The sequence below is a fragment of the Salvelinus sp. IW2-2015 genome, linkage group LG15 (genome assembly GCF_002910315.2).
Source record: "Salvelinus sp. IW2-2015 linkage group LG15, ASM291031v2, whole genome shotgun sequence".
In the NCBI taxonomy this organism is placed as follows: domain Eukaryota; kingdom Metazoa; phylum Chordata; class Actinopteri; order Salmoniformes; family Salmonidae; genus Salvelinus; species Salvelinus sp. IW2-2015.
In genome coordinates this window covers 9,275,067-9,298,976 of record NC_036855.1, presented here as the reverse complement: position 1 = coordinate 9,298,976, position 23,910 = coordinate 9,275,067, and the positions used below count along the sequence as shown (strand labels likewise).

The window sequence follows — 23,910 nt, the reverse complement described above, 5'->3', positions numbered from 1 at the left end:
CTAAAGCCCTCTCTCTTCTCACACAGTAGCAACTCCTACAGCAGTTTGATACTGTACTTTGATACACTGTACTTTGTGAATATAAAACTATGAGCAGAGGTTCCACAGTATGTGTACTTCCGGCAATATGCTGTCTTGTAAAATTGTGGCATGATATATTTTGCTCTAGGATATGATTTGCTCGAACTCTCGGCTTGGAAAACGTGATGTAGGCCTACAATCATCATTTTAAATCATGTGTGCCCTACAACAAAAATAACTATAAATATGACAAGGGGGTGCCAAATATAAAAATTACACTGTGCTTTGAGATTCAGTTATTACCCCTTAATAACTGAAAACACATCCAGAGGTCTCTCCATTGAAATCAATAACTAAATTCCCACACCTCTCTCTCCTTTCCTCCAAAACGTGTTTCTTATCTCCCTCTGGCTACTATTCTCAACACTGTCAAATGGCTTCCCAGAAAGCGCTGCCTGGAAAGCACAACGACACTCCTCGCATTTACCTGCTACCTTGTATGAGGGAGAAGGCCTCGGCTCTACTCTTTAAATGTCAATTTCGTCTGAGAGTGTTTCTACAGCTTAGGCTTTGGGTCTCCGATACTCGGTGTGTGAATGTAAATGTGACTGTGCAGCAGAGTCGGGTTGGCTGTCAGTGAGCGGATGCCACTTGAAAAGAGGGCAGGGACAAGGGAGGGGGAGAAGTGCCAGCCAGTATTAATTTAACGGCTCGGGTGACAGATGAATCGAGGTGAGTCATGCCTCCTTGATTCCTATGACTTTGCGAGGGTAGAGACGGCAAAGGGCAGAGACGGTTGTTTCTGTAACAGAGGCTATAATCACCCCGGCCCTGATGGAATGTAGCACTGTAGCGACGGACTGGGTATCTATCGCCTGTAGTGGTCGTTCTAATGAGGTTACTTTGATAATAAAGTGACGATATGCAGCAGAGCTCTTGCAGGACTGTGAATTCCCAGCAGGTAGTGAACTACTACAGCACCACCTCTATTCCTTTTTTTAAGGAGATCGAAATTCCAATTCCCTTTGGTATTCCATTATTTAGGACAGCGTGGTAGAAAGGAGATAAGGAGACAGATGCAGAGGGGGTAGTTAGATAGGAAGGGCTCAAATAGGTTTAGAATTCCTGGGGGATATGGTCTAAAGTCAGCAGCACTACTGTACCACTAGACCAGACTCTGGAACCATCCACTTCTACCACAACTGTTTACAAATGATGCCCTGCTAATAATATATGCGACTTTTATTGAAAAGCGACTTAAAGTCATGCGTGCATACATTTTACATATGGATGGAATCAAACCCACTACCCTGGTGTTATAAGTGCCATGCTCTATCAACTGAGCTAGAAAGGACCGCAAAGCTAGTTTCACAGCCCCTATACCTCACACTCCTTATGATACCATTTTTGCTTGCCATAGCAACCTACAAAGTTCAACTAAGCTAACATATGGAATTGTTTTGAGATGTTCATACCAAGGATCATTTAGATATTTGATTTGGAATTTTAGGACCCCTTTAGTTATAATATATATATATATATAACATTTATTTGATGAAACATAGAATTTGTCCTTAGTGCTAATAGCCCATAGAAACACATTGAATAACAGATTCATACATGGAGAAACAGATAAAACTGTCAAAATAAATCAAAAGGTAGTTTGTTTTGAAGTGTTTGTCCTATATCTGAAGATCAGGAAATTATATATATATTTTTAAATCTAACCCCTTTTTTTAGGCACTAAACTATAGTACTTCCATAAACGAAATACTTCCCTTAATTTTTTTACTGGTACTTGGCTACCTTCAGACGTGTCTTGTGAGGCTAGTGGGCGTCTTAGAACAAAACAACCAACATGTAAGAGTCTCATATTTCCATAGACGGGTCATAATAGATTGGTTTAATCTCATTGTTATGACCACGTCACAGCCATGATAAAAATGTCTCAACACATGGTCTCTAACATATTATTGCTTAATTATGACCTACGTAGCTGTTTTGATTCCCCCTGATAAAGGGTAGAAAAGACAGTAGGTTAGAAAAGTCTATTTTTCCATTTTGTAGTTGTATCCAATATTACAGAAGTAGAGTGAGTAGAGAGGTATGAGGTATGAGAGGAGATACAGACAATGCAGCCGTTTTATATCATTAACCATGTTTCCAAAAAATCACAACAGCTATGATGGAAACAAGTAGTTTTGGTACAATTTTGTAAATGCCCACAGATAATTTGTTCGTTTGACATGGTGGGATCTTTTTGTGTCTGTAAAGTTAATTATGTGAGAACTGGTGGTGGAAACGCCTTTATGTGCAAAAATTGATATAATAACCATCATATCGAAGTAAACTTGGAGTCACATGATAATATGGTGTGTGGTTCTCCCACTATGACTTGGGAAACCATGCAGTTTATTAGGCTACAGATTAAATAAGTTATGATGAACTTCACAGGGTGGTGAGTGTGCCCGGTGATGAGCTTGATGCTCCTTTCCAATACATTTTGAGGATCTTCTTCTGGTGACATTATGATTGAAGCTTGACTGCCGTTCGACAAATAAAAATTCTCGATCTTACCCATTATAATCTCATAATGTACAGTAGCCTACCTGCACTGTATCTGTGAGCTGTTGGCTAGAGTGCAAGTGCCAAGACCAGCGTAGGCACATTTGCTATTTAATGCAACCGTTTGTGACAAAACTATCGGCAGAGCTGAAAATGCGATGGAAACACATTGAACTTTAGATTTTTATTCTGGAAATGAAAACATAAGCGAAAAAGTTTACTTTGTGTGTAATACATTATCACACACAGACTTTTATCCACAACAAGTCCGTTTGGTGGAAACACACCACTGCTGTGAAAATTGCATATTTTCTTTATGCGAATTCTAGAATATTCACATGAAAATCTGTCACCGTTTGAATGGTAACCAATCGGTTACTACTGTAATAGATTTTCATTCAAAATGGCTATTTTTTTTGGGGGGGGGGGGGCTTTTAGCCAACAAATATTTCTCAAGCAAGAATTTTGCTAGGACTGCGTGTGGTCTGAGTGGGGAGGGAACATTTGAAAACAGCTGTTTGGAACTCGCTTTGTTATTGGTCTATTAACCATGGAAAAGCCCAAACTCCTGCCCGTGAAAACCTGCTGATTAGAAGGTCCTGTGTAGATTGTATTTTCAACCAGCAACTATCAGGAAATAACACTGACCAAATGTTTTCACACTTTTACAGTGTTAGTTTCATCAGCTGTCGTACAATATGATATTAAACACAGGAACAACATACTTTTGACCACAATAGGCCTTTAAAAGGTTTGACAACTGGGCTATGGAAGACTGTTATTGTCTGCATCCCGACATACAGTACTCTGGTGCAATTTAGGCTCTAGTTACTGTTGAATGGATCTTGACGATTTGTTGCTTTGTATTTTGCATTTCTCCTTCTGCTACTACAGTATCATATGAACAGTATCCTACAATATGTAGCCTATAGTATAAAGCATTTTGTATTTTCCACGCAGGTGGTGTGTGTATTGAGATAATGAGGGGGCTATAGGGTGTCTTCAGGCCTCATTAGTGACAGGGCTCCTGTGCAGAGTCAGGCTCCCAGGGTTACATTGCCATCCGGGTTTCAAAGGCACTCAGAGGACACATACTTAGCATATCACCATTACCATTCAGTAGGAGATGAAAGCTCCTCTATTGATTAGAGAGGGAAACAACAGCATTGAAAATGCATGATAAATGCCAATAGTGCAGCAGCTTCACCTGACTCATTCACCATGAATAATCCCCTTTTTGATAGGTGTGTGAGGGATCATTGATATCCTGTTCTGTATACGTGTTGGGTCCTCAGTTAAGATTCTTCCAAATCACTCTCGAATCAATAGTGACAAAAACAAAATATGTAGTGTGTGTGAGACTCACTCAACCAATGAAATGACAATTTAGTAATCGCAAGTGAAAATGTCCCTGTGCTATGAATACAATTTATGGTGTGTTTATTCTTTACCCCCTGAAAAGAACCACTATGAAACACGTTTATGACAAGATAAAAGTACCTAACCTTGAGCCTTCTTCAGCAAATAAATATTCACATTCTATACGGTGAGTGTATGTATCCGTCCCCTGGTAGATCTAAAGCCTGCTGGAGGCAGAGCAGCCCCTGGGATGTGACTATAGCTTCTTCTCTAGGTTATCACCTCCCTAATGGGACTCAAGTGTAATTTCTTTTCTTGTGAGAAAATATAATAAAAATTGACTGATCTGAACGGTGCTAAGAAAAGTCCACTGCGCATTAACTCATACAGTAGGTCGTGTTCATTAGAGGAAAATGGACTGTGTTGTAAAGAGTTTTGAAACGTTTTCAATTGAATGCCCTAATAAACACACCCACGTTGATGCAGAGTTTAAAATGACACTGGTTACATCTCTATCCACAGAGTTGACAAGCAAGTCTTACAATGGCCGAGCAACAGCAGTCGGACTTAACAACAGGCCACAAAAAAAACGATATACACTATGTTACGGTAAATGTGTACAGACAGTGTTATTGTCTTCCTGATCCAGGACAAATCGGATTACAATGGTGTATTTTGTATTAGTGAGAAACTCACAGTGATAATGGTGTGTGTGTTTAAATGTGTGTGTGTGCTTTCAACAAATGTTAACACGGGTACTTGAGAATTAACTCCTCCTGCTGTCAGGCTGCCAGTGGGATATTGCAGATTTCATTTAAAACAAATGTCATTCTTATCACGCTGAGGATTGATCAAATGCGTGAGTTTGAAATAAGTGCTGATGGGAATAAACTATCTGTTCATATCAAAATAGCAGAACGGACAAGTTGTCCTCTATTACTAACAGTATACAGTACTAGTCAAAAGCTTGGACACACCTACTCATTCAAAAATTTTATTTTATTTTTATACTATTTTCTACACTGTAGAATAATAGTGAAGACATCAAAACTATGAACGAAAAAAGTGTTAAACAAATCAAAATGTATTTTAAGTAGTTAACCTTTTGCCTTGATGACAGCTTTGTACACTCCTGGCATTCTCTGAACCAGATTCATCTGGAATGCTTTCCCAAAAGTCTTGAAGGAATCCCCACATATACTGAGCACTTGTTGGCTGCTTTTCCTTCACTCTGCGGTCCAACTCATCCCAAACCATCTCAATTGGGTTGAGGTAGGGTGATTGTGGAGGCCAGGTCATCTGATGCAGCACTCCATCACTCTCCTTCTTGGTCAAAAAGCCTTTACACAGCCTGGAGGTGTGTTGGGTCATTGTCCTGTTGAAAAACAAATGATAGTCCCACTAAGCGCAAACCAGATGGGATGGCGTATCGCTGCAGAATGCTGTGGTAGCCATGCTGGGGGCAGGTGGGACGGTTGTGTCCCACCTGGCCAACATCCGGTGAAATTGCAGAGCGCGAAATTCAAACTACAGAATTATAAATATTTAACTTTCATAAAATCACAAGTGTAATACATCAAAATATAGCTTAACTTCTTGTTAATCTAGCCGCTGTGTCAGATTTCAAAAAGGCTTTACGGCGAAAGCACACCATGCGATTATCTGAGGACAGCGCCCCTCATACAAAACCATGAAAAACATATTTCAACCAGGCAGGTGCGACACGAAAGTCAGAAATAGCGATATAATAAATGCCTTACCTTTGACGATCTTCTTCTGTTGGCACTCCAAAAGGTCCCAGTTACATCAACAATGGTCCTTTTGTTCGATAATGTCCTTCTTTATATCCATAAAAACTCTGTTTCGCTGACGCGCTTCAGTCAATAATCCACCCAGTTTCCCTCCATCAAAATGCATACAAAATGAATCCCAAACGTTACTAATAAACTTTTCCAAACAAGTCAAACAACGTTTATAATCAAACCTTAGGTACCCTAATACGTAAATAAACGATAACATTTAAGACGGAGAATCGTTATTGTCTTTACCGGAGAAAAATACCAAAGAACAAGCTCTCATTCACGCGCGTGGAAACACTACAGCCAAAATGGGAGCCACCTAGAAAAACTACAATTTCTGGCTCATTATTCCAAAAACCAGCCTGAAACTCTTTCTAAAGACTGTTGACATCTAGTGGAAGCCCTAGGAACTGCAATCCGGGAGGACTTCTCCTTTATAATAAAAGTGACAGCCATTGAAAATAGTGGTAGGCTGAAGAACAAAAGAAAATTGGGATGGTTTGTCCTCAGGGTTTTACCTGCCATATCAGTTCTGTTATACTCACATACATTACTTTAACAGTTTTAGAAACATTAGAGTGTTTTCTATCCAACTCTACTAATCATATGCATATCCTAGCTTCTGGGCCTGAGTAACAGGCAGTTTACTTTGGGCATGCTTTTCATCTGGATGTGAAAATACTGCGCCCTACCCAAGAGAGATTAAGTGTGCCTTGAATTTGAAATACATCACTGACAGTGTCACCAGCTTAGCACCCCCACACCATCACACCTCCTCCTCCATGCTTCACGGTGGGAACCACACATGCAGAGATCATCCGTTCAACTACTCTGCGTCTCACAAAGACACGGCGGTTGAAACCAAAAATCTCAAATTTGGACTCATCAGACCAAAGGACATATTTCCACCCGTCTAATGTCCACTGCTCGTGTTTATTAGCCCAAGCAAAGCAAATCTCTTCTTATTGGTGTCCTTTAGTAGTGGTTTCTTTGCAGCAATTCAACCATGAAGGTCTGATTCAAGCAGTCTCCTCTGAACAGTTGATGCTGAGATGTGTCTGTGTGACGTAGAAGTCCGTCACTGGCCGCGGGCAGCATTTGGTTCTTTAACGCACGCACACATTCATCACTCCTCCCTGCTCCGTTATAAGATAAGTTAACAATGTGGTCGACACACAAATTAACTTCTGTCTTAGTACATTCCAGAGCTGATGGACAAGGTCCTCCAGGACTGTGACGATTACTGTGCTGCTTACGTTGGACAACGTGGTGATCTACAGCCACTCCTGGAGGAGCACATACAGCATCTTAGCAGAGTCCTGGGGAAGAATCCATGATGCAGGCCTCACGCTTAACCTCCCTGAAGTGTGAGTGGGTGAAACAGGAGACAAAGTACCTGGGTTACCAGCTGGGTAAGGGAGAAATTCGGCCTCAGGTGGACAAAGTGGAGTCCATCAGGACAGCCCTCAACCAGAACCAAGACACAGGTGAAGTCCTTCCTAGGTCTGGCAGGTGGTACCGGAGATCATTCCGCAGTTTTCGACCATCGCTGTCCCTCTGACCAACCTCACTTCAAAGGTGGCCAGCAACCCTGTGAAGTGGACTGAGGAGTGTGAGGAAGCTTCATGATACTGAAAAAACGACTGTGCTCATTCCCTGTTCTCGAGACCCCTGATTTTCAGAAGCGGTTTCTCGTGCAGGTGACGCTTCGGCTGTGGAATTGGAGCTGTACTGGCCCAAGGGGAGCAGCATTTGGTTCTTTAACGCACGCACACATTCATCACTCCTCCCTGCTCCGTTATAAGATAAGTTAAACAATGTGGGTCGACACACAAATTAATCTTCTTTCTTAGTACATACATTTCAACACTTGTCAGTGTTCATATTTAAGATATGCAATATTTATTATACTTATCAATGTTGTGGATGAGCGCTTTGTTTGTTCGTTCTGTTCCTCTCTCTCTCCATCTCTGTAGCTTCYGGGTATGCTGGAAAAGGACCCGAGCTAAGGGATTGGGCTGACTTTATAGTGCCTGTCCCAAATGGCTCATTAATGTAAATGGGCATATGGGCATATTGAAAGATACTGTCAGTAGTGATGTAATGTTGTAAATGTTATGTTGTGATATTGTTTAAACCTGTGTTGCAATGTATATCCTTTAGTATGTTTAGTTCATGGAAAATGTAGGTTTGTATAGTTAATTGCTTAATTAATTAGKGTTAATTGTTCTGAGGGGAGGGGCTAGCCCTACAAAAGGAGCCTCTCTTTCAGTTCATGRAGAGGCATTTTGAATCGAGCTGCGGATGGGGCAGCATTGTTTTTAAGCTGTCCCATAAGGTAGACGTTTGATGGCAGTACTGTTGTTTTTGTTCCGGAATCACCTTGTAAATAAACACCTTTGCACAGAAGAACTTTTGCGGCTCCGCCATCTTTTTATTTTGATAGAAGTTAGGTTTTCCAGTTTAGCCTTCTGGCCTACTCTACGTGACAGTCTGTTACTTGAACTCTGTTAAGCATTTATTTGGGCTACAATTTATGAGTCTGGTAATGCTAATGAACKTAACCTCTGCAGCAGAGGTAACTCTGGGTCTTCCTTTCCTGTGGCAATCCTCATGAGAGCCAGTTTCATCATAGCGCTTGATGGTTTTTGTGACTGCACTTGAAGAAACTTTCAAAGTTCTTGATGTTTCCCTATTGACTGACCTTCATGTCTTAAAGTAATGGTGGACTGTTGTTTCTCTTTGCTTATTTGAGCTGTTCTTGACATAATATGGACTTGGTATTTTACCAAATAGGGCTGACTTCTGTATACCACCCTTACCTTGTCACAACACAACTGACTGGCTCAAATGCATTCAGAAGGAAAGAAATTCCACAAATTAACTTTTATCAAGGCACGCCTGCTAATTGAAATGCATTCCAGGTGAATACCTCAAGAAGCTGGTTGAGAGAATACCAAGAGTGTGCAAAGCTTTCATCAAGGCAAAGGGTGGCTACTTTGAAGAATCACAAATATAAAATATATGTTTAACACCTTTTTGGTTACTGCAAGTGTTATTTCATAGTTACTTCATAGTTTTGATGTCTTCACTATTATTTTACAATGTAGAAAACAGTAAAAATAAAGAAAACCCTTGAATGAGTAGGTGTCCAAACTTTTGACTAGTACTGTATATACAAAAGTATGTGGACACCCCTTCGAATGAGTTGATTCGGCTATTTCAGCCACACCCGTTTCTGACAGGTGTATGAAATCGAGCACACAGCCATGCAATCTCCATAGACAAACAATGGCAGTAGAATGACCTTACTGAAGAGCTCAGTGACTTTCAATTTGGCACCATCATAGGATGCCACCTTTCCAACAAGTCAGTTCGTCGAATTTCTGCCCTGCTAGAGCTGCCCCGATCAACTGTAAGTGCTTTTATTCTGAAGAGGAAATGTCTGGGAGCAACAACGGCTCAGCCGTAAAGTGGTATGAATCATGTTTCACCATCTGGCAGTCAACGGACAAATCTGGGTTTGGCGGATGCCAGTAGAACGCTACCTGCCCCAATGCATAGTGCCAACTGTAAAGTTTGGTGGAGGAAGAATAATGGTCTGGGGCTGTTTTTCATGGTTTTTAAACTTTCAGGCTATTATTCAAACCAAAAACCTGTAAAGAGTAAATACAGTGCATTCGGAAAGTATTCAGAACCCTTGACTTTTTCCACATTTTGTTATGTTACAGCTGTAACGTCTGCTTCCAACTCACACTCTCAAACACGTAGATCCCCTGAACACAGCTCACTTTCCAGCCCACTTTCCAACTCACACTCTCAAACACATAGATCCCCTGAATGCAGCTCACTCTCCAGATCCCAATCACCTGATTTCTGATCACCTGATCACACACCTGTATGTCATTATCACACACTATTTAGTTCACTTTGCACCCCATCATTGTGAGGTATTGTTTGTATTGTGACACACTTCTATTCGGAGCGCTGTTTTTCCACGTGATTTAAATCCTCCCGTGTATGATAGTTTTTGCCTGCCTTACTAACGACGCCTTTTGCCTATTCCCTGCCTGTACTTTAACCTATTGCCTGATCTCCCGGACTACGTTACTAGCCTTTTCCCTACGTGTACTGTTGCCTTTTTGGACCCCCTGTGTATGACCTTTTGCCTGCCCCTGGACCCAGCTACCTGCCTCCTCCAGTGGTCCTTTACAAATGCGCCCTGCGCTTGAAACCAGCTCTCTGTCTCCCATCGTGTTCATTACAACAGCCTTATTCTAAAATGGATTTTAAAAATAAATGTGTCATCAATCTACACACAATACCCCACAATGACAAAGCAAAAACTGAAATATCACATTTACATAAGTATTCAGACCCTTTACTCAGTACTTTGTTGAAGCACCTTTGGCAGCGATTACAGCCTAAAGTCTTCTTGGGTATAACGCTACAAGCTTGGCAGACCTGTGTTTGCGGAGTTTCTCCCATTCTTCTCTGCAGATCCTCGATCGGGTTCAAGTCCGGGCTCTGGCTGGGCCGCTGAAGGCCATTCAGAGACTTGCCCCGAAGCCACTCCTGCATTGTCTTGGCTGTGTGCTTTGGGTTGTTGTCCTGTTGGAAGGTGAAGCTTCGCCCCAGTCTGAGGTTCTGAGCGCTTTGGAGCAGGTTTTCATCAAGAATATCTCTGTTCTTTGCTCCATTCATCTTTTCCTTGATCCTGACTAATCTCCCAGTCCCTGCCGCTGAAAAACATCCCTACCGCATGATGCTGCCACCACCATGCTTCACCGTAGGGATGGTATTGACCAAGTGATGCTTGGGATTCAGGCCAAAGAGTTCAATCTTAGTTTCATCAGACCAGAGAATCTTGTTTATCGTGGTCAGAGTCCTTCAGGTGCCTTTTGGCAAACTCCAAGTCATGTGCCTTTTACTGAGGAGTGGCTTCTGTCTGGCCACTCTACTATAAAGGCCTGATTGGTGAAGTGCTGCAGAGATGGTTGTCCTTCTGGAAGGTTCCCCCATCTCCACAGAGGAACTCTGGAGCTCTGTCAGAGTGACCGTCAGGTTCTTGGTCACCTCCCTGACCAAGGCCTTTCTCAGTTTAGCTGGGCGGCCAGCTCTAAGAAGAGTCTTGGTGGTTCCAAACTTCTTCCATTTATGAATGATGGAGGCCACTGTGTTCTTGGGGACCTTCAATGCTGCAGACATTTTTTGGTACTTTTCCCCAGATTTGTGCCTCGACACAATCCTGTCTCGGAGCTCTACGGACAATTCCTTTGACCTTATATAGACAGGTGTGTGCCTTTCCAAATAATATTCATCCAATTGAATTTACCACAGGTGGACTCCAATCAAGTTCTGGAAACATCTCAAGGATAATCAATGGAAACAAGATGCACCTGAGCTCAATGTCTAGTCTCAGCAAAGGATCTGGATGCTTATGTAAATAAGGTATTTATGTTTTTTATTGGTAATACATTTGCAAAAGTTTCTACTGTAAAAAACAGTTTTTGCTCTGTCATTATGGAGTTTTGTGTGTAGATTGATGAGGAATTATTTTCATTCAAAACATTTTAAAATAAGGCTGTAACCTAACAAAATGTGGCAAAAGTGAAGAGGTCCGAATGCACTGTATCTATCTAGAACCTAAATGGTTCTTCGGCTGTCCCCATAGGAGAACCCTTTGAAAACCCTTTTTTTGGTTGCAGGAAGAACCCTTTTGGTTCCAGGAAGAACCCTTTTGGTTCCAGGAAGAACCCTTTTGGTTCCAGGAAGAGCCCTTTTGGTTCCAGGAAGAACCCTTTTGGTTCCAGGAAGAGCCCTTTTGGTTCCAGGAAGAACCCTTTTGGTTCCAGGAAGAACCCTTTTGGTTCCAGGAAGAACCCTTTTGGCTGTCTCCCGGGTGGCGCAGTGGTCTAGGGCACTGCATCGCAGTGCTAGCTGCTCAACCAGAGTCTCTGGGTTCGCGCCCAGGCTGGGCTGGGTTCACGCCCAGGCTCTGTCGCAGCCGGCCGCAACCGGGAGATCCGTGGGGCGACGCACAATTGGCATAGCGTCGTCCGGGTTAGGGAGGGTTTGGCCGGTAGGGATATCCTTGTCTCAGTATGTAAAAATGTAATAAAATGTATGCACTCAGTAAGTCGCTCTGGATAAGAGCGTCTGCTAAATGACTAAAATGTAAATGTAAATGTTGCAGGAAGAGCCCTTTTGGGTTCCATGTAGGACGCTTTCTACAGAGGGATCTACATGGACCCCAAAAGGGTTGTACAAAAGGGTGCTCCCTGGAACCAAAAAGCATTCTCCTATGAGGACAGAGGAAGAACCCTTTTGGAACCCTTTTTTCCAAGAGTGTATGAGTTTCATGAGCATATGCAGCAGTAGAGGCAAGCAGTGAATGGTAACTAGCAGAAGGTTGACCAGAAGGTTGGTGGCCTAAATGTCAGGTGGAGAATAGTGCAGTTATGCCCTTGAGCACAATACTTAACCTGGATTACTTGAGTAAAGAACATACTCTGCTAGAAAAATCTAAAATGGGACAGTTGTGGAAGTGACTTTGGATGAAAGACACCACTAAGCAAAGTAACCATTAAACTACCACTTTCCCGGGGTCAGATGAGGAATGGGGCTTTGGGGCCTATGGGGCGTTGAGGGAAGGTGGGAGTACCTGGATAAGTCGGCCTTGCTCCGTTTGCAGAGTGTTGAGCTCTTGTCCCAGGTTCCCCTGGCCTCGCCTCAGAGATTCGTACTCCAACCTGAGCTGGCTGGCGTGGGCCGAGAGCTTGGCCACCTCCTCAGCCAACTTCACCAGCAAGGCTCGGTCCTGGCCCTTCACTGACTTTAGGCTTGTGTCGTGGTCGGTCAGCGAGTGGAGCAGCGAAGTCTGCACACCCTCCAGCCGCAGGAAGTTGTTGTTGTAGTCGGGGCAGTTGGGGTCGATGAAAATGTTGATGCGTGAGCCGTCGCCCCGCTCGACCGTCACCAGGGCGTTGCCCTCATCCTGGTTGGTGGAGATGAGTGGGGGGCCGTTGTTAGTGCCGGGGGGCGGGGCTTGGTAGTGGTTCATGAAGAGGATGGTACCCGTTGCCGTGACGGCCAGGAGGACGGCCACGAAGAGCATGATGGTGCACAGGAAGTAGCTACAGCCCATCCTCTAGGGAGAAAGGAGAGAGACCCAGAGAGGAGAGAATAGCATTAGATTAGGTCCCACTTTAAATAAACAACTTATACTGGCTTTATAGAGCATCCATCAAGGCTTCATAAGAACTACATAGATTCTTCACAAATAATTTATACATTTATAAGTTCGATTTTTAAAATAAAAATGTAATTGTCTGACTTATTTTTATTTTGCATAGCACAGCTCTTAAATTAGAATAAATTGGTGTGGCAGCATTTGTATTGGTCATGTGTAAATGTTGCTGTTTATATGTTTCTTTATCTTAAACTACTTGCCACAACTGAAGTTCATTCTGGAAAAATAAAGTAATTCTATTCTATTAACCTTTTGTAGTATGGTTGGCTAAATACTGATATCTATACACGCCTTATAAAGGGTTCTAATGAGCATCCAGAATAGAACACACCAGTGAAGGAACAGTACCTAGATAGATTCTTAGGCTGAATATTAGTATGAGATAAGTGTGTGTAACATACTCAAACTTTCGTGCATACATTACATAGACATCAATATGTGATTTATAAATTACAAATAACATATCTCAGGTATGGCCTTCAAAAAGTGAGAAATAGTAAAACCACTGCTTATAGAATGCACAGATTGACAGTAGGTTGTGACAAAATGTGCTGTATAATGTCATTTTGATAGATTGTCTGAAATACTGTACATGATTTCCCTTTCAACTTGTGAATAAATGTTGATTGAGATGTGCAAACATTCTTTAGGATCCAACCTTGTCTCAACGAATCAGATTGTTACCCACATACTCATAGAAAAGCCCTCTAACCACTAGACACATAACCTCACAATCCTTACACACAGACAATTCTGACATTTTTAAATATACTAAACATACCATTGACATCCATTGTCATAGAATATGAAAATAAATAAGAACTACAATAGGGTTTCCGTGATCATGACATAAGTGAAATTAAAAATTAAGTGATACGAGGGGCAAAGACTACAGCTCAGGAACCCCTGTCACTGCCATGTTGAATGCCTTGCTTTATAGTTTATTTTTCAAGGAAAAAGCGTTCCCCTCCTGCTGTTTTTCAAATCCCATTTAAATTTGCTTCTACTTGATAGGAGAGACTGCTCCCTCATGTGATCCCAGAGCGATGTTTTCATGCATTTTCCTTGTGCATTCTCTTACAAACACTACATACTGACAGCTACAGCACTACTGCAGTGAGTGGACATACAGTAGCATTGTATTTGTGAGTGGGGCCTACAGATGTAGGATCTTAATTTGAGCAAGTTTTTTACAGCAGGAAAATAATCTTGCAGCAAAAGGAAATATGAATGAATATGTGGATTATAATTAATGGACATTTTAATAGGGGTTGATACCTTTTTATAAGGGCAGATCAAGACTGAAATGCCAAAATAGAAATTAGAACCTTGACAAGCCTTTTTAAAACTCAGTTACACCACAAGTTGGCATTTCCTGTAGTGCAGGAAAATTCTCATCAACAAAAAGGTGATCAAATTAAGATCCTACATCTGTACATGCTCTGTCACTACTGCATTACCAAGAGCCTAGCATTAATGTCTGCTCCCTCCTACAGTATATACTGCCTCCTAGTAATGCATGTACTATATAAAGTTACCCAGCTCACAACATTTGACATGGGATGTCATAATGACATCATTTTGTGGTTGTAAATTGGTTTTCTGGTTGCAGAGCCGTAAAATGACGGGATTAAAACCAGGTAACGATGTCAATCATGAAAAAAACAAGACGATCTGGGAAGGATGTCGGTTGTTATCTGATAACCAGATTGCTACCAGTTAAGAATGTGTTTTTCATTTCATCAGTTTACATTCAACCTGACCATGACGTCATAAAAGACGCCAGAATTACATCATTGGTGCCAGTTTTGCCCGCTGGGCACGGCATCAGAGAGGAAATGGGAAATACAGCCAGTCATTGAATTAGTGCCACTGCTGCAGTGGAGCAACAAGGCCTGGCCTGGCCCCTCCACAGAGTGTGGAGCTACTTACTATCCTCCACAGCATCCTCTGCAGGCATTGTCATATTTATTTTAAAGACAATTAATGTTCACAAAGGATCCCAGCTTACTGCGCCATGCTGCACAAGAGGAAGAGTCCCCGATCAATTTGTTACACCAAAGCAACAATGCCGCCTGTCTGCAAGAATTATCAGCCTTTCACACAACACCAAAGCAGCCACATAAGAGGTGTGTGAGTGTGTGTGTGTGTCTCATCAATCTCTTTGTGTGCACTCTCCTCCACAGGCATTTGAAAGCGAGGCAAGTAGTCACCTCTCATATCCGATTCTGCCGTGGTGCCCTTGAATCGTCAAAGCAAGACAAGTCTGCCCAGCATTCAGAGAGAGTGAGAGGGTCCTGATGCTGTACCACTGCTAGTCTCCACGGCACACGACAACGTCAAAGCTGCCGCTCATATCTTGGCATCTCTGCCACCTCTGGCCCTGTTTGGCACCGAGGTTGGGATTGAAAAAGCACACTCTGCCGAGCACAGACAATATTTGAGAACAGCTTTTATACGTCCATGCAGCAGAGAGAAAAGCTCACTGGGAGAACAGGCATGGGCTGCACCAGCAGTGAGCTGTCGAACACAATGAGCCCCCCTTATTCCTCTCCTCCATCCCTCCACCTATCCTTTCTTCTATCTCTACTCCGCCTCACCTCTCCTTTTCATTCCTCTCCTCTCTCCTGTTTCACCTAGTSTAGCCAGACAGGGCCCAGACAGGCAGTGACACTGAACACCTCAGGACTAGGGGAGGTCACTGCTACTGACTCACACAGGAGACAGGGGGTGACAGCACTACTGATCACTTCTTTGGACTGTGAAAGGCGAAGCGTCAGGTACTCACAATGGAATTGAGMCTAACCTCAAAGGAAGGGACATTTTGAGGAGGACCTGTGTTTTTTGTGTGTAAATATTGTGGTGGATTTTACTGTCATTTTTTTACACCTCAAATAAGTCTTAGAATTAAGGACAGATGAGAATACAGAGACTGGCAAAAATATTAGAACTATGTCATGTCATAAGATTATTGTCATATACAGTACCAGTCARAAGTTTGGACACACCAACTCATTAAAGGGTTTTTCTTTATTTTTACTATTTTCTACATTRTAGAATAATTAGTGAACACATCACAACTATGAAATAACACACATGGAATCATGTAGTAACCAAAAAAGTGTTAAACAAATCTAAATATATTTTAAATKTGAGATTCTTCAAAGTAGCCACCCTTTGCCTTGATGACAGCTTTGCACACTCTTGGCAATCTCTCAACCAGCTTTACCTGGAATGATTTYCCAACAGTATTGAAGGAGTTCCCACATATGCTAAGCATTTGTTGGCTGCTTTTCCTTCACTCTGCAGTCCAACTCATCCCAAACCATCTCAATTGGGTTGAGGTAAAATGACTGTGGASGCCAGGTCATCTGATGCAGCATTCCATCCCTCTCCTTTTTGGTCAAATATCCCTTACACAGCCTGCAAACCAGATGGGATGGCATGTCGCTGCAAAATACAGCAKCATAGCACCTTGCATCCCACTGCTGGCTTGCTTCTGAAGCTAAGCCGGGTTGGTCCTGGTCAGTCCCTGGATGGGAGACCAGATGCTGCTGGAAGTGGTGTTGYAACAGCGGTTGGAACCAAAAATTGATTCTTTGCAGCAATTTGATCATGAAGGCCTGATTCACACAGTTGCCTCTGAACAGTTCATGTTGAGATGTGTCTGTTCCTTGAACACTGTGATGCATTTATTTGGGCTGCAATTTCTGATGCTGGTAACGCTAATGAACTTATCCTCTGCAGCAGAGGTAACTCTCTGGGTGTTCTTTTCCTGTGGCGGTCCTCATGAGAGTCAGTTTCATCCTAGTGCTTGATGGTTTTTGTGACTGCATTTGAAGAAAGTTTCAAAGTTCTTGACATTTTCCGGATTGACTGACCTTCATGTCTTAAAGTAATGATGGACTGTCGTTTTTCTTTGTTTATTTGAGCTGTTCTTGACATAATATGGACGTGGTCTTTTACCAAATAGGGCTGTCTTCTGTTTACCACCCCTACCTTGTCACAACACAACTGATTAGCTCAAACGCATTAAGAAGGAAAGAAATTCCACAAATGAACTTTTAACAAGGTMMACCTGTTAATTTAAACGATGTCCAGGTGACTACCGCATGAAGCTGGTTGAGAGAATGCCAAGAGTGTACAAAACTGTTATCAAGTCAAAGGTTGGCTACTTTGAAGAATCTAAAATCYAGATTTGTTTAACACTTTTTTGGTTATTACATGATTCCATATGTGTTATTTCATAGTTTTGATRTCTTCACTTTTATTCTACAATGTAGAAAAACCCTGAAATGAGTAGGTGTTTCCAAACRTTTGACTGGTACTGTATGTATGGGATCAATACTATGGGAGATAATATGGTCCACCTTCCCAAGTGGTAGTGCTGAGCGATTAAACTACATTTAGTTTTTTGGTGGATTGTTAAACAACTAATTGACCGATGTCGATTCAATTACTAAAATTCCATTTAGTMATTTTTKGGGATGAGCTCAACACGCCRTTTCTCTAGAAATTAAGTCCAAAACTATGTGGCACGCTTGGCTGAGTGGAAGTTGTACTTTTCATTAGGCATATATTCAACCTAGTTCAGTGCATAAATGTGGTAATTAACTACAATGACCATAATACATTGCACCTGTTCTTTCGGGCCACGGGCAGAGACGGATAAACACACAGACCATATGAGACCGTAATAATAATAATAATAATCAAATAATACCGTAAWAATACATTAATAATCAAACCAAAACYGAACCGACCTCTAATATYCCATTCGCTAGAGATGATCATTAAGTCAGATGCTTTTGGTAGCTGCAGTGTAAAGTGCATTCAGAAAGTTTTCACACCCCTTGACTTATTCCACATTTTGGTGTGTTACAGTCTGAATTTCAAATGGATTAAATTGAGATTCTGTGTCACTGGCCTAAACACAACACCAGATAATGTCAAAGTGGAATTATGTTTTTAGAATTTTTTACAAATTCATAAAAAATGAAAAGCTGAAATGTCTTGAGTCAATAAGTATTCAACCCCTTTGTTATGGCAAGCCTAAATAAGTGCTGGAGGAAAATGTTCTGAACAAGTCACATAATAAGTTGCATGGACTTACTCTGTGTGCAATAATAGTGTTTAAGATGACTTGTTAACGACTATTTCATCTCTGTACCCCACACATACAATTATCTGTTATTGTATCTCAGTCGAGCAGTGAATTTCAAACACAGATTCAACCACAAAGAGCAACTATTGGTAGATGGGGAAAAAATAAAAGCAGATATTGAATATCCCTTTGAGCATGAAGTTAGTAATTGCACCTTCCTAACTCAGTTTCCGGAGAGGAAAGAAGCCGTTCAGGGATTTCACCAAGAGGCCAATGGTGACTTTAAAACAGTTACAGAGTCTAATGCCCGTGACAGGAGAAAACTGAGGATGGATCAACAACATTGTAGTTACTCCACAATACTAACCTACAGTTGGAGTCAAAGTTTACATACACCTTAGCCAAATACATTTAAACTCAGTTTTTCACAATTCCTGACATTTAATCAGAGTAAAAATTCCCTGTCTTAGGTCAGTTAAGATCACCACTTTATTTTAATAATATGAAATGTCAGAATAACAGAGAGAATTATTTATTTCAGCTTTTATTTCTTTCATCACATTTCCAGTGGGTCAGAATGTACATACACTCAATTAGTATTTGGTAGCATTGCCTTGAAATTGTTTAACTTGGTTCAAACGTTACGGGTAGCCTTCACACAAGCTTCCCACAATAAGTTGGGTGAATTTTGGCCCCTTCCTCCTGACAGAGCTGGTGTAACTGAATCAGGTTTGTAGGCCTCCTTGCTCGCACACGCTTTTTCAGTTCAGCCCACAAATGTTCTATAGGATTGAGATCAGGGCTTTGTGATGGCCACTTCAATAACTTGACTTTTGTTGTCCTTATTAAGCCATTTTGCCACAACTTTGGAAGTATGCTTGGGGTCATTGTCAATTTGGAAGATCCATTTTGCGACCAAGCTTGAGCTTCCTGACTGATGTCTTGAGATGTTGCTTCAATATATCCACATAATTTTCCTCCCTCATGATGTCATCTATTTTGTGAAGTGCACCAGTCCCTCTTGCAGCAAAGCACCCCGACAACATGATGCTGCCACTCCTGTGCTTCATGGTTGGGATTTGTTCTTCGGCTTGCAAGCCTCCCCCTTTTTCCTCCAAACATAACAATGATCTAATGGCCAAACAGTTCTATTTTTGTTTGATCAGACCAGAGGACATTTCACCAAAAGTACGATCTGTCCCCCATGTGCAGTTGCAAATCGTAGTCTGGCTTTCTTTATGTTGCGGGTTTGGAGCAGTGGCTTCTCCTTGCTGAGCGGCCTTTCAGATTGTGTTGATATAGGACTCGTTTTACTGTGGATATAGATACTTTTACCTGTTTCCTCTCACTGCTTCACAAGGTCCTGTTATTCTGGGATTGATTTGCACTTTTCGCACCAAAGTACGTTCATCTCTAGGAGACAAAACGCGTCTCCTTCCTGACGGTATGACGGCTGCGTGGGTCCCATGGTGTTTATACTTGCGTACTATTGTTTGCACAGATGAACGTGGTACCTTCAGGCGTTTGGAAATTGCTCCCAAGGATGAACCAGACTTGTGGGAGGTCTACAATTTTCTGAGGTCTTGGCTGATTTCTTTTGATTTTCCCATGATGTCAAGCAAAGAGGCACTGAGTTTGAAGGTAGGCCTTGAAATACATCCACAGGTACACCTCCAATTGACACAAATATGTCAATTAGCCTATCAGAAGCTTCTAAAGCCCTTAAATATTTTCTGGAATTTTTCAAGCTGTTTAAAGGCACAGTCAACTTAGTGCATGCAAACTTCTGACCCACTGGAATTGTGATACAGTGAATTATAGTGAAATAATCTGTCTTGTTAAACAATTGTTGGAAAAATTACTTGTGTCATGCACAAAGTAGATGTCCTAACCGACTTGCCAAAACTATAGTGTGTTAACAAGAAATTTGTGGAGTGTATGTAAACTTCCGACTTCAACTGTAAATGACAGAGTGAAAAGTAGGAAGCCTGTACTGAACATTTTTTCCAAAACATGCATCCTGTTTTCACTAAAGTAAAACTGCAAACAATTGGCAAAGAACTTAACTTTATGTCCTGAATACAAAGCGTTATGCTTAGGGCAAATCCAACACAACACATCATTRAGTACAACTCTTTATATTTTCAAGCTTAACGGTGGCTACATCATGTTATGGGTATGCTTGTCATCGGCAAGGACTTGGGAGTTTTTTTTTTAATAAAAAGAAACAGAATAGAGCTAAGCACAGGCAAAATCCTATGAGGAAAACCTGGTTCAGGCTGCTTTTCACCAGACACTGTGTCACGTTCGTCATATGCATTGGACCAAGGTGTAGCCTGGTATGCGTACATTCTTCTTAAATAAAGAAAGAACACTGAACAAACTAACAAAACGAACGAAACGTGAAACTATATGACATAGTGCAGACAGGCAACTAAACATAGAATAAGAACCCACAAACACCAAAGGGGAAATGGCTACCTAAATATGATCCCCAATCAGAGACAACAATAAACAGCTGCCTCTGATTGGGAACCATATCAGGCCACCATAAACATACAAATACMTAGACCTACAAAACTCTAGACATACAAAAACCCTAGACAATACAAAAACCCCTAGACAATACAAAAACTAGCGTAATCCACCCTAGTCACACCCTGACCTAACCAAAATATAAAGAAAACAGAGATATCTCAGGTCAGGGCGTGACACACTGGAAGACAATTTCACCTTCTGTAGGAAAATAACCTAAAACAAACAGACAAATATACACTGGAATTACTTACCAAGATGACATTAATGTCCATGATTGGCCTTTTTAACATTTTGACTTAAATTGGATTTAAAAAATCAATGGCAAGACTTTAAAAWGGCTGTCCAGCAATGATCAACAACCAAYTTGACAGAGCTTAAAGATTTTTTTAAAGAATAATGCAAATATTGTACAATCCAGGTGTGCAAAGCTCTTAAAGACTTTCCCAGAAAGACACATAGCTGTAATCGTTGCCAAATGTGATTCTAACATGTATTGACTCAGGGTGTGACTACTTATGTAAATTAGATATCTATGTATTTCATTTTCAATTAATTTGCAYACATTTCTAAAAACATGTTTTCTGTTTTTCATAATTAAATCMATTTTGRATTTAGGCTATAACACAACAAAATGTGGAATAAGTCAAGGGGTATGAACACTTTCTGAAGGCACTGTATTCGCCTGCACAAGGCCAGTATAKATGCTTGTACTACATAATGCTGATCCATGCTATTTGGGAGGCTATCAGGCTATTCATTGTCAAGMGATGGTTTAATAGCTCCCAGATCACAACTCAGCCTGAAACACTACACACAATAATCCACTTGAGCAGATAACCTTGGATCTGAGCAATTCTGAGCTGTGGCCCTCACTTAAACAGAAAATGCTTGTACTCAGGATGTCTTCAAGTGCATTACGGTTTTCTATGTGGAGGGTGTCAGAGCGGAAGCTAGGGTACGTATACTGTGAATAGAGTGGCATTTCAGACACAGCCTATGTGGAGGGAGGCAGAGGGGAAKCTAGCTCAGATCTCTGCACCATTAAAAAGAGGCAGGGAAAATAAAGGCCATGACCCTCTGGTGTGACATGAGCAGGGGTGCTGGCCTTAATGGTGTACCCATGCTATGGGTACAGGGAGGGCGCACAGGGTCCAGGATACGTGTCTCATGCTAAAAGCCTGGCACCAAATCAAAAACCTTGCCGGCTGGGAATTACGAGGCTGAAGCAGCAGCAATTTAATTTCAGTACTGTACATACCAAAAAGGCCTGGTTCGAGCACACACACACACACACACACACACACACACACACACACACACACACAATGCTAATCCCATTTTATAATAAGGCTTGTAAGTGTAACCAAAATGTGGCCAAAATTGAAGGGTATGGAATACTTCCTAATGCACGGTATCTACAATACAAATGTATTATACCACCATACAACAGATTATTATAATGTACTGTCTGTGTGTAGAGTGCGGTGTGCTAGCTCGTGTGTGCGTATGTTGGTTTTCTGTTCCGTTGTGTTGGTGTGTGGTGTGTGTTAGTGTGATGTGTTGTGTGTGTGTGTGTGTGTTGTGTTGTGTGTGTGTGTGTGTGTGTGTGTGTGGTGTGTGTGTGTGTGGGGGGGGGGGGGGTATGTGGGTATGCATGGGTGTCTAAGCTGTGTGCTAGTAGTTTAAACAGACCTCGTGCATTCAGCATGTCGAACACTTGCTTAAAAACAAGGAGTGATGAAGTTCAATCCCACCTCCACTTTAGCCATGGAAGATTTGTACATTTTATTAATGTTAGCTCTATATGTACATTTATGGGCCAGTCGTTGCTTGCCCAGTTCCGAGCCAATTGTAAATTTCCAAGGTTTCTCTTTGTGCAGCTGACCACACACAACTGAACAGTTGCGACAAAACTAAGCCTGTAGGACCTTCCTGTTGATATTGTTTGTGAAGAAGCAGAGAAACAGCACTTTATATGGACAGACTTCTCCCCATTTAGCTACTGTGTATCAACATGTTTTGACCATGGACAGTTAAAATCCAGGGCTACTACCAAGCAGTTTAGTCACCCAACTTGCTCAATTTCCATGTTACTCATTACAAGATATTAGTGAGTTTAGGTTAGTGAATGAATTGACCCAAAAACAGTGTTTTTAGGTTTGAAATATTTAGGACTAACTTATTCCTTGCCACACATTCTGAAACTAACTGCATTCCTTTGTGTTGGTGTGTGGGCAGGTGACATTTATGGGGATGAATCTTGTCCTGGAGGCAAAGTTGGGAAACTTTCCACTAGATGGGCCAGCTGCAAGCAAAATGTACTATATATCATAAAAATGCATGGAAAAATAATTGATTTTGGTCTAATTTAAGTTAGGGTTAGGCTTACGTTAGCAGTATATGATTAAGGTTAAGGTAGGGTTAGGTTTAAAATCAGATTTACGACCTTGTGGCTGTGCCAAGCTAATGATAGCCTTTAGAGCTGCTCCGCCTTCACGAGTCTCCCAATAAATATCACCAGCGTGTTGTTGGGTGTTTTTGCGGTGTGTTCGTTGGATGATGTGTGTGTGTGTGTAGTGGTGTGTGTGTGTGTGTGATGTGTGTGTGTGTGTGTGTGTGTGTGTGTGTGTGGGTGGTTGTGTTGTGTGCATGTGATCCATGCATGTGTGTGTGTGTGTGTTGTGGTGTGGTGTGGCTGTGTGTGTGTGTGTGTGCTCGAACCAGGCCTTTTTGGCATGTACAGTTACTGAAATTAAATTGCCTTGCTGCTTCAGCCTCGTAATTCCCAGCCGGCAAGGTTTTTGATTGGTGCCAGGCTTTTAGCATGAGACACGTATCGGACCCTGTGCGACCCTCCACTGTACCCCATAGCATGGGTACACCAGTAAGCCAGCACCTGCTTCATGTCACACAAGAGGTCATGCCTTTATTTTCCCTGCCTCTTTTTAATGGTGCCAAGATCTGAGCTAGCGTCCCCTCTGCCTCCCTCCACATAGGCTGGTTGTCTGAAATGCCACTCATTCACAGTAATACGTACCCTAGCTTCCGCTGACACCCTCCACATAGAAAACCGTAAGATGCACTTGAAGACATCCTGAGTACAAGCATTTTCTGTTTAAGTGAGAGGGCCACAGCTCAGAATTGCTCAATCCAAGGTTATTGCTCAAGTGGATTATTGTGTTAGTGTTGCAGGCTGAGTTGTGATCTGAGCTATTAAAACCATCTCTTGACATATGAATAGCCTGATAGCCTCCAAATAGCATCTCTCTCTG

The 23,910-nt window shown here is 41.8% G+C and overlaps 1 protein-coding gene across 2 annotated transcripts in view; it reads right to left on the bottom strand.

Annotated features, from left to right (window-relative positions):
* Nucleotides 1–23,910, bottom strand: part of fibcd1a (fibrinogen C domain containing 1a) — a 128,905-nt gene that overhangs the window by 91,035 nt on the left and 13,960 nt on the right. For both annotated transcript variants that reach the window (XM_070446919.1, XM_024001087.2), the window contains one exon: nucleotides 12,409–12,894. In XM_070446919.1, coding sequence (XP_070303020.1) covers nucleotides 12,409–12,894 — 486 coding nt within the window. The remainder of the gene's footprint in view (nucleotides 1–12,408; nucleotides 12,895–23,910) is intronic.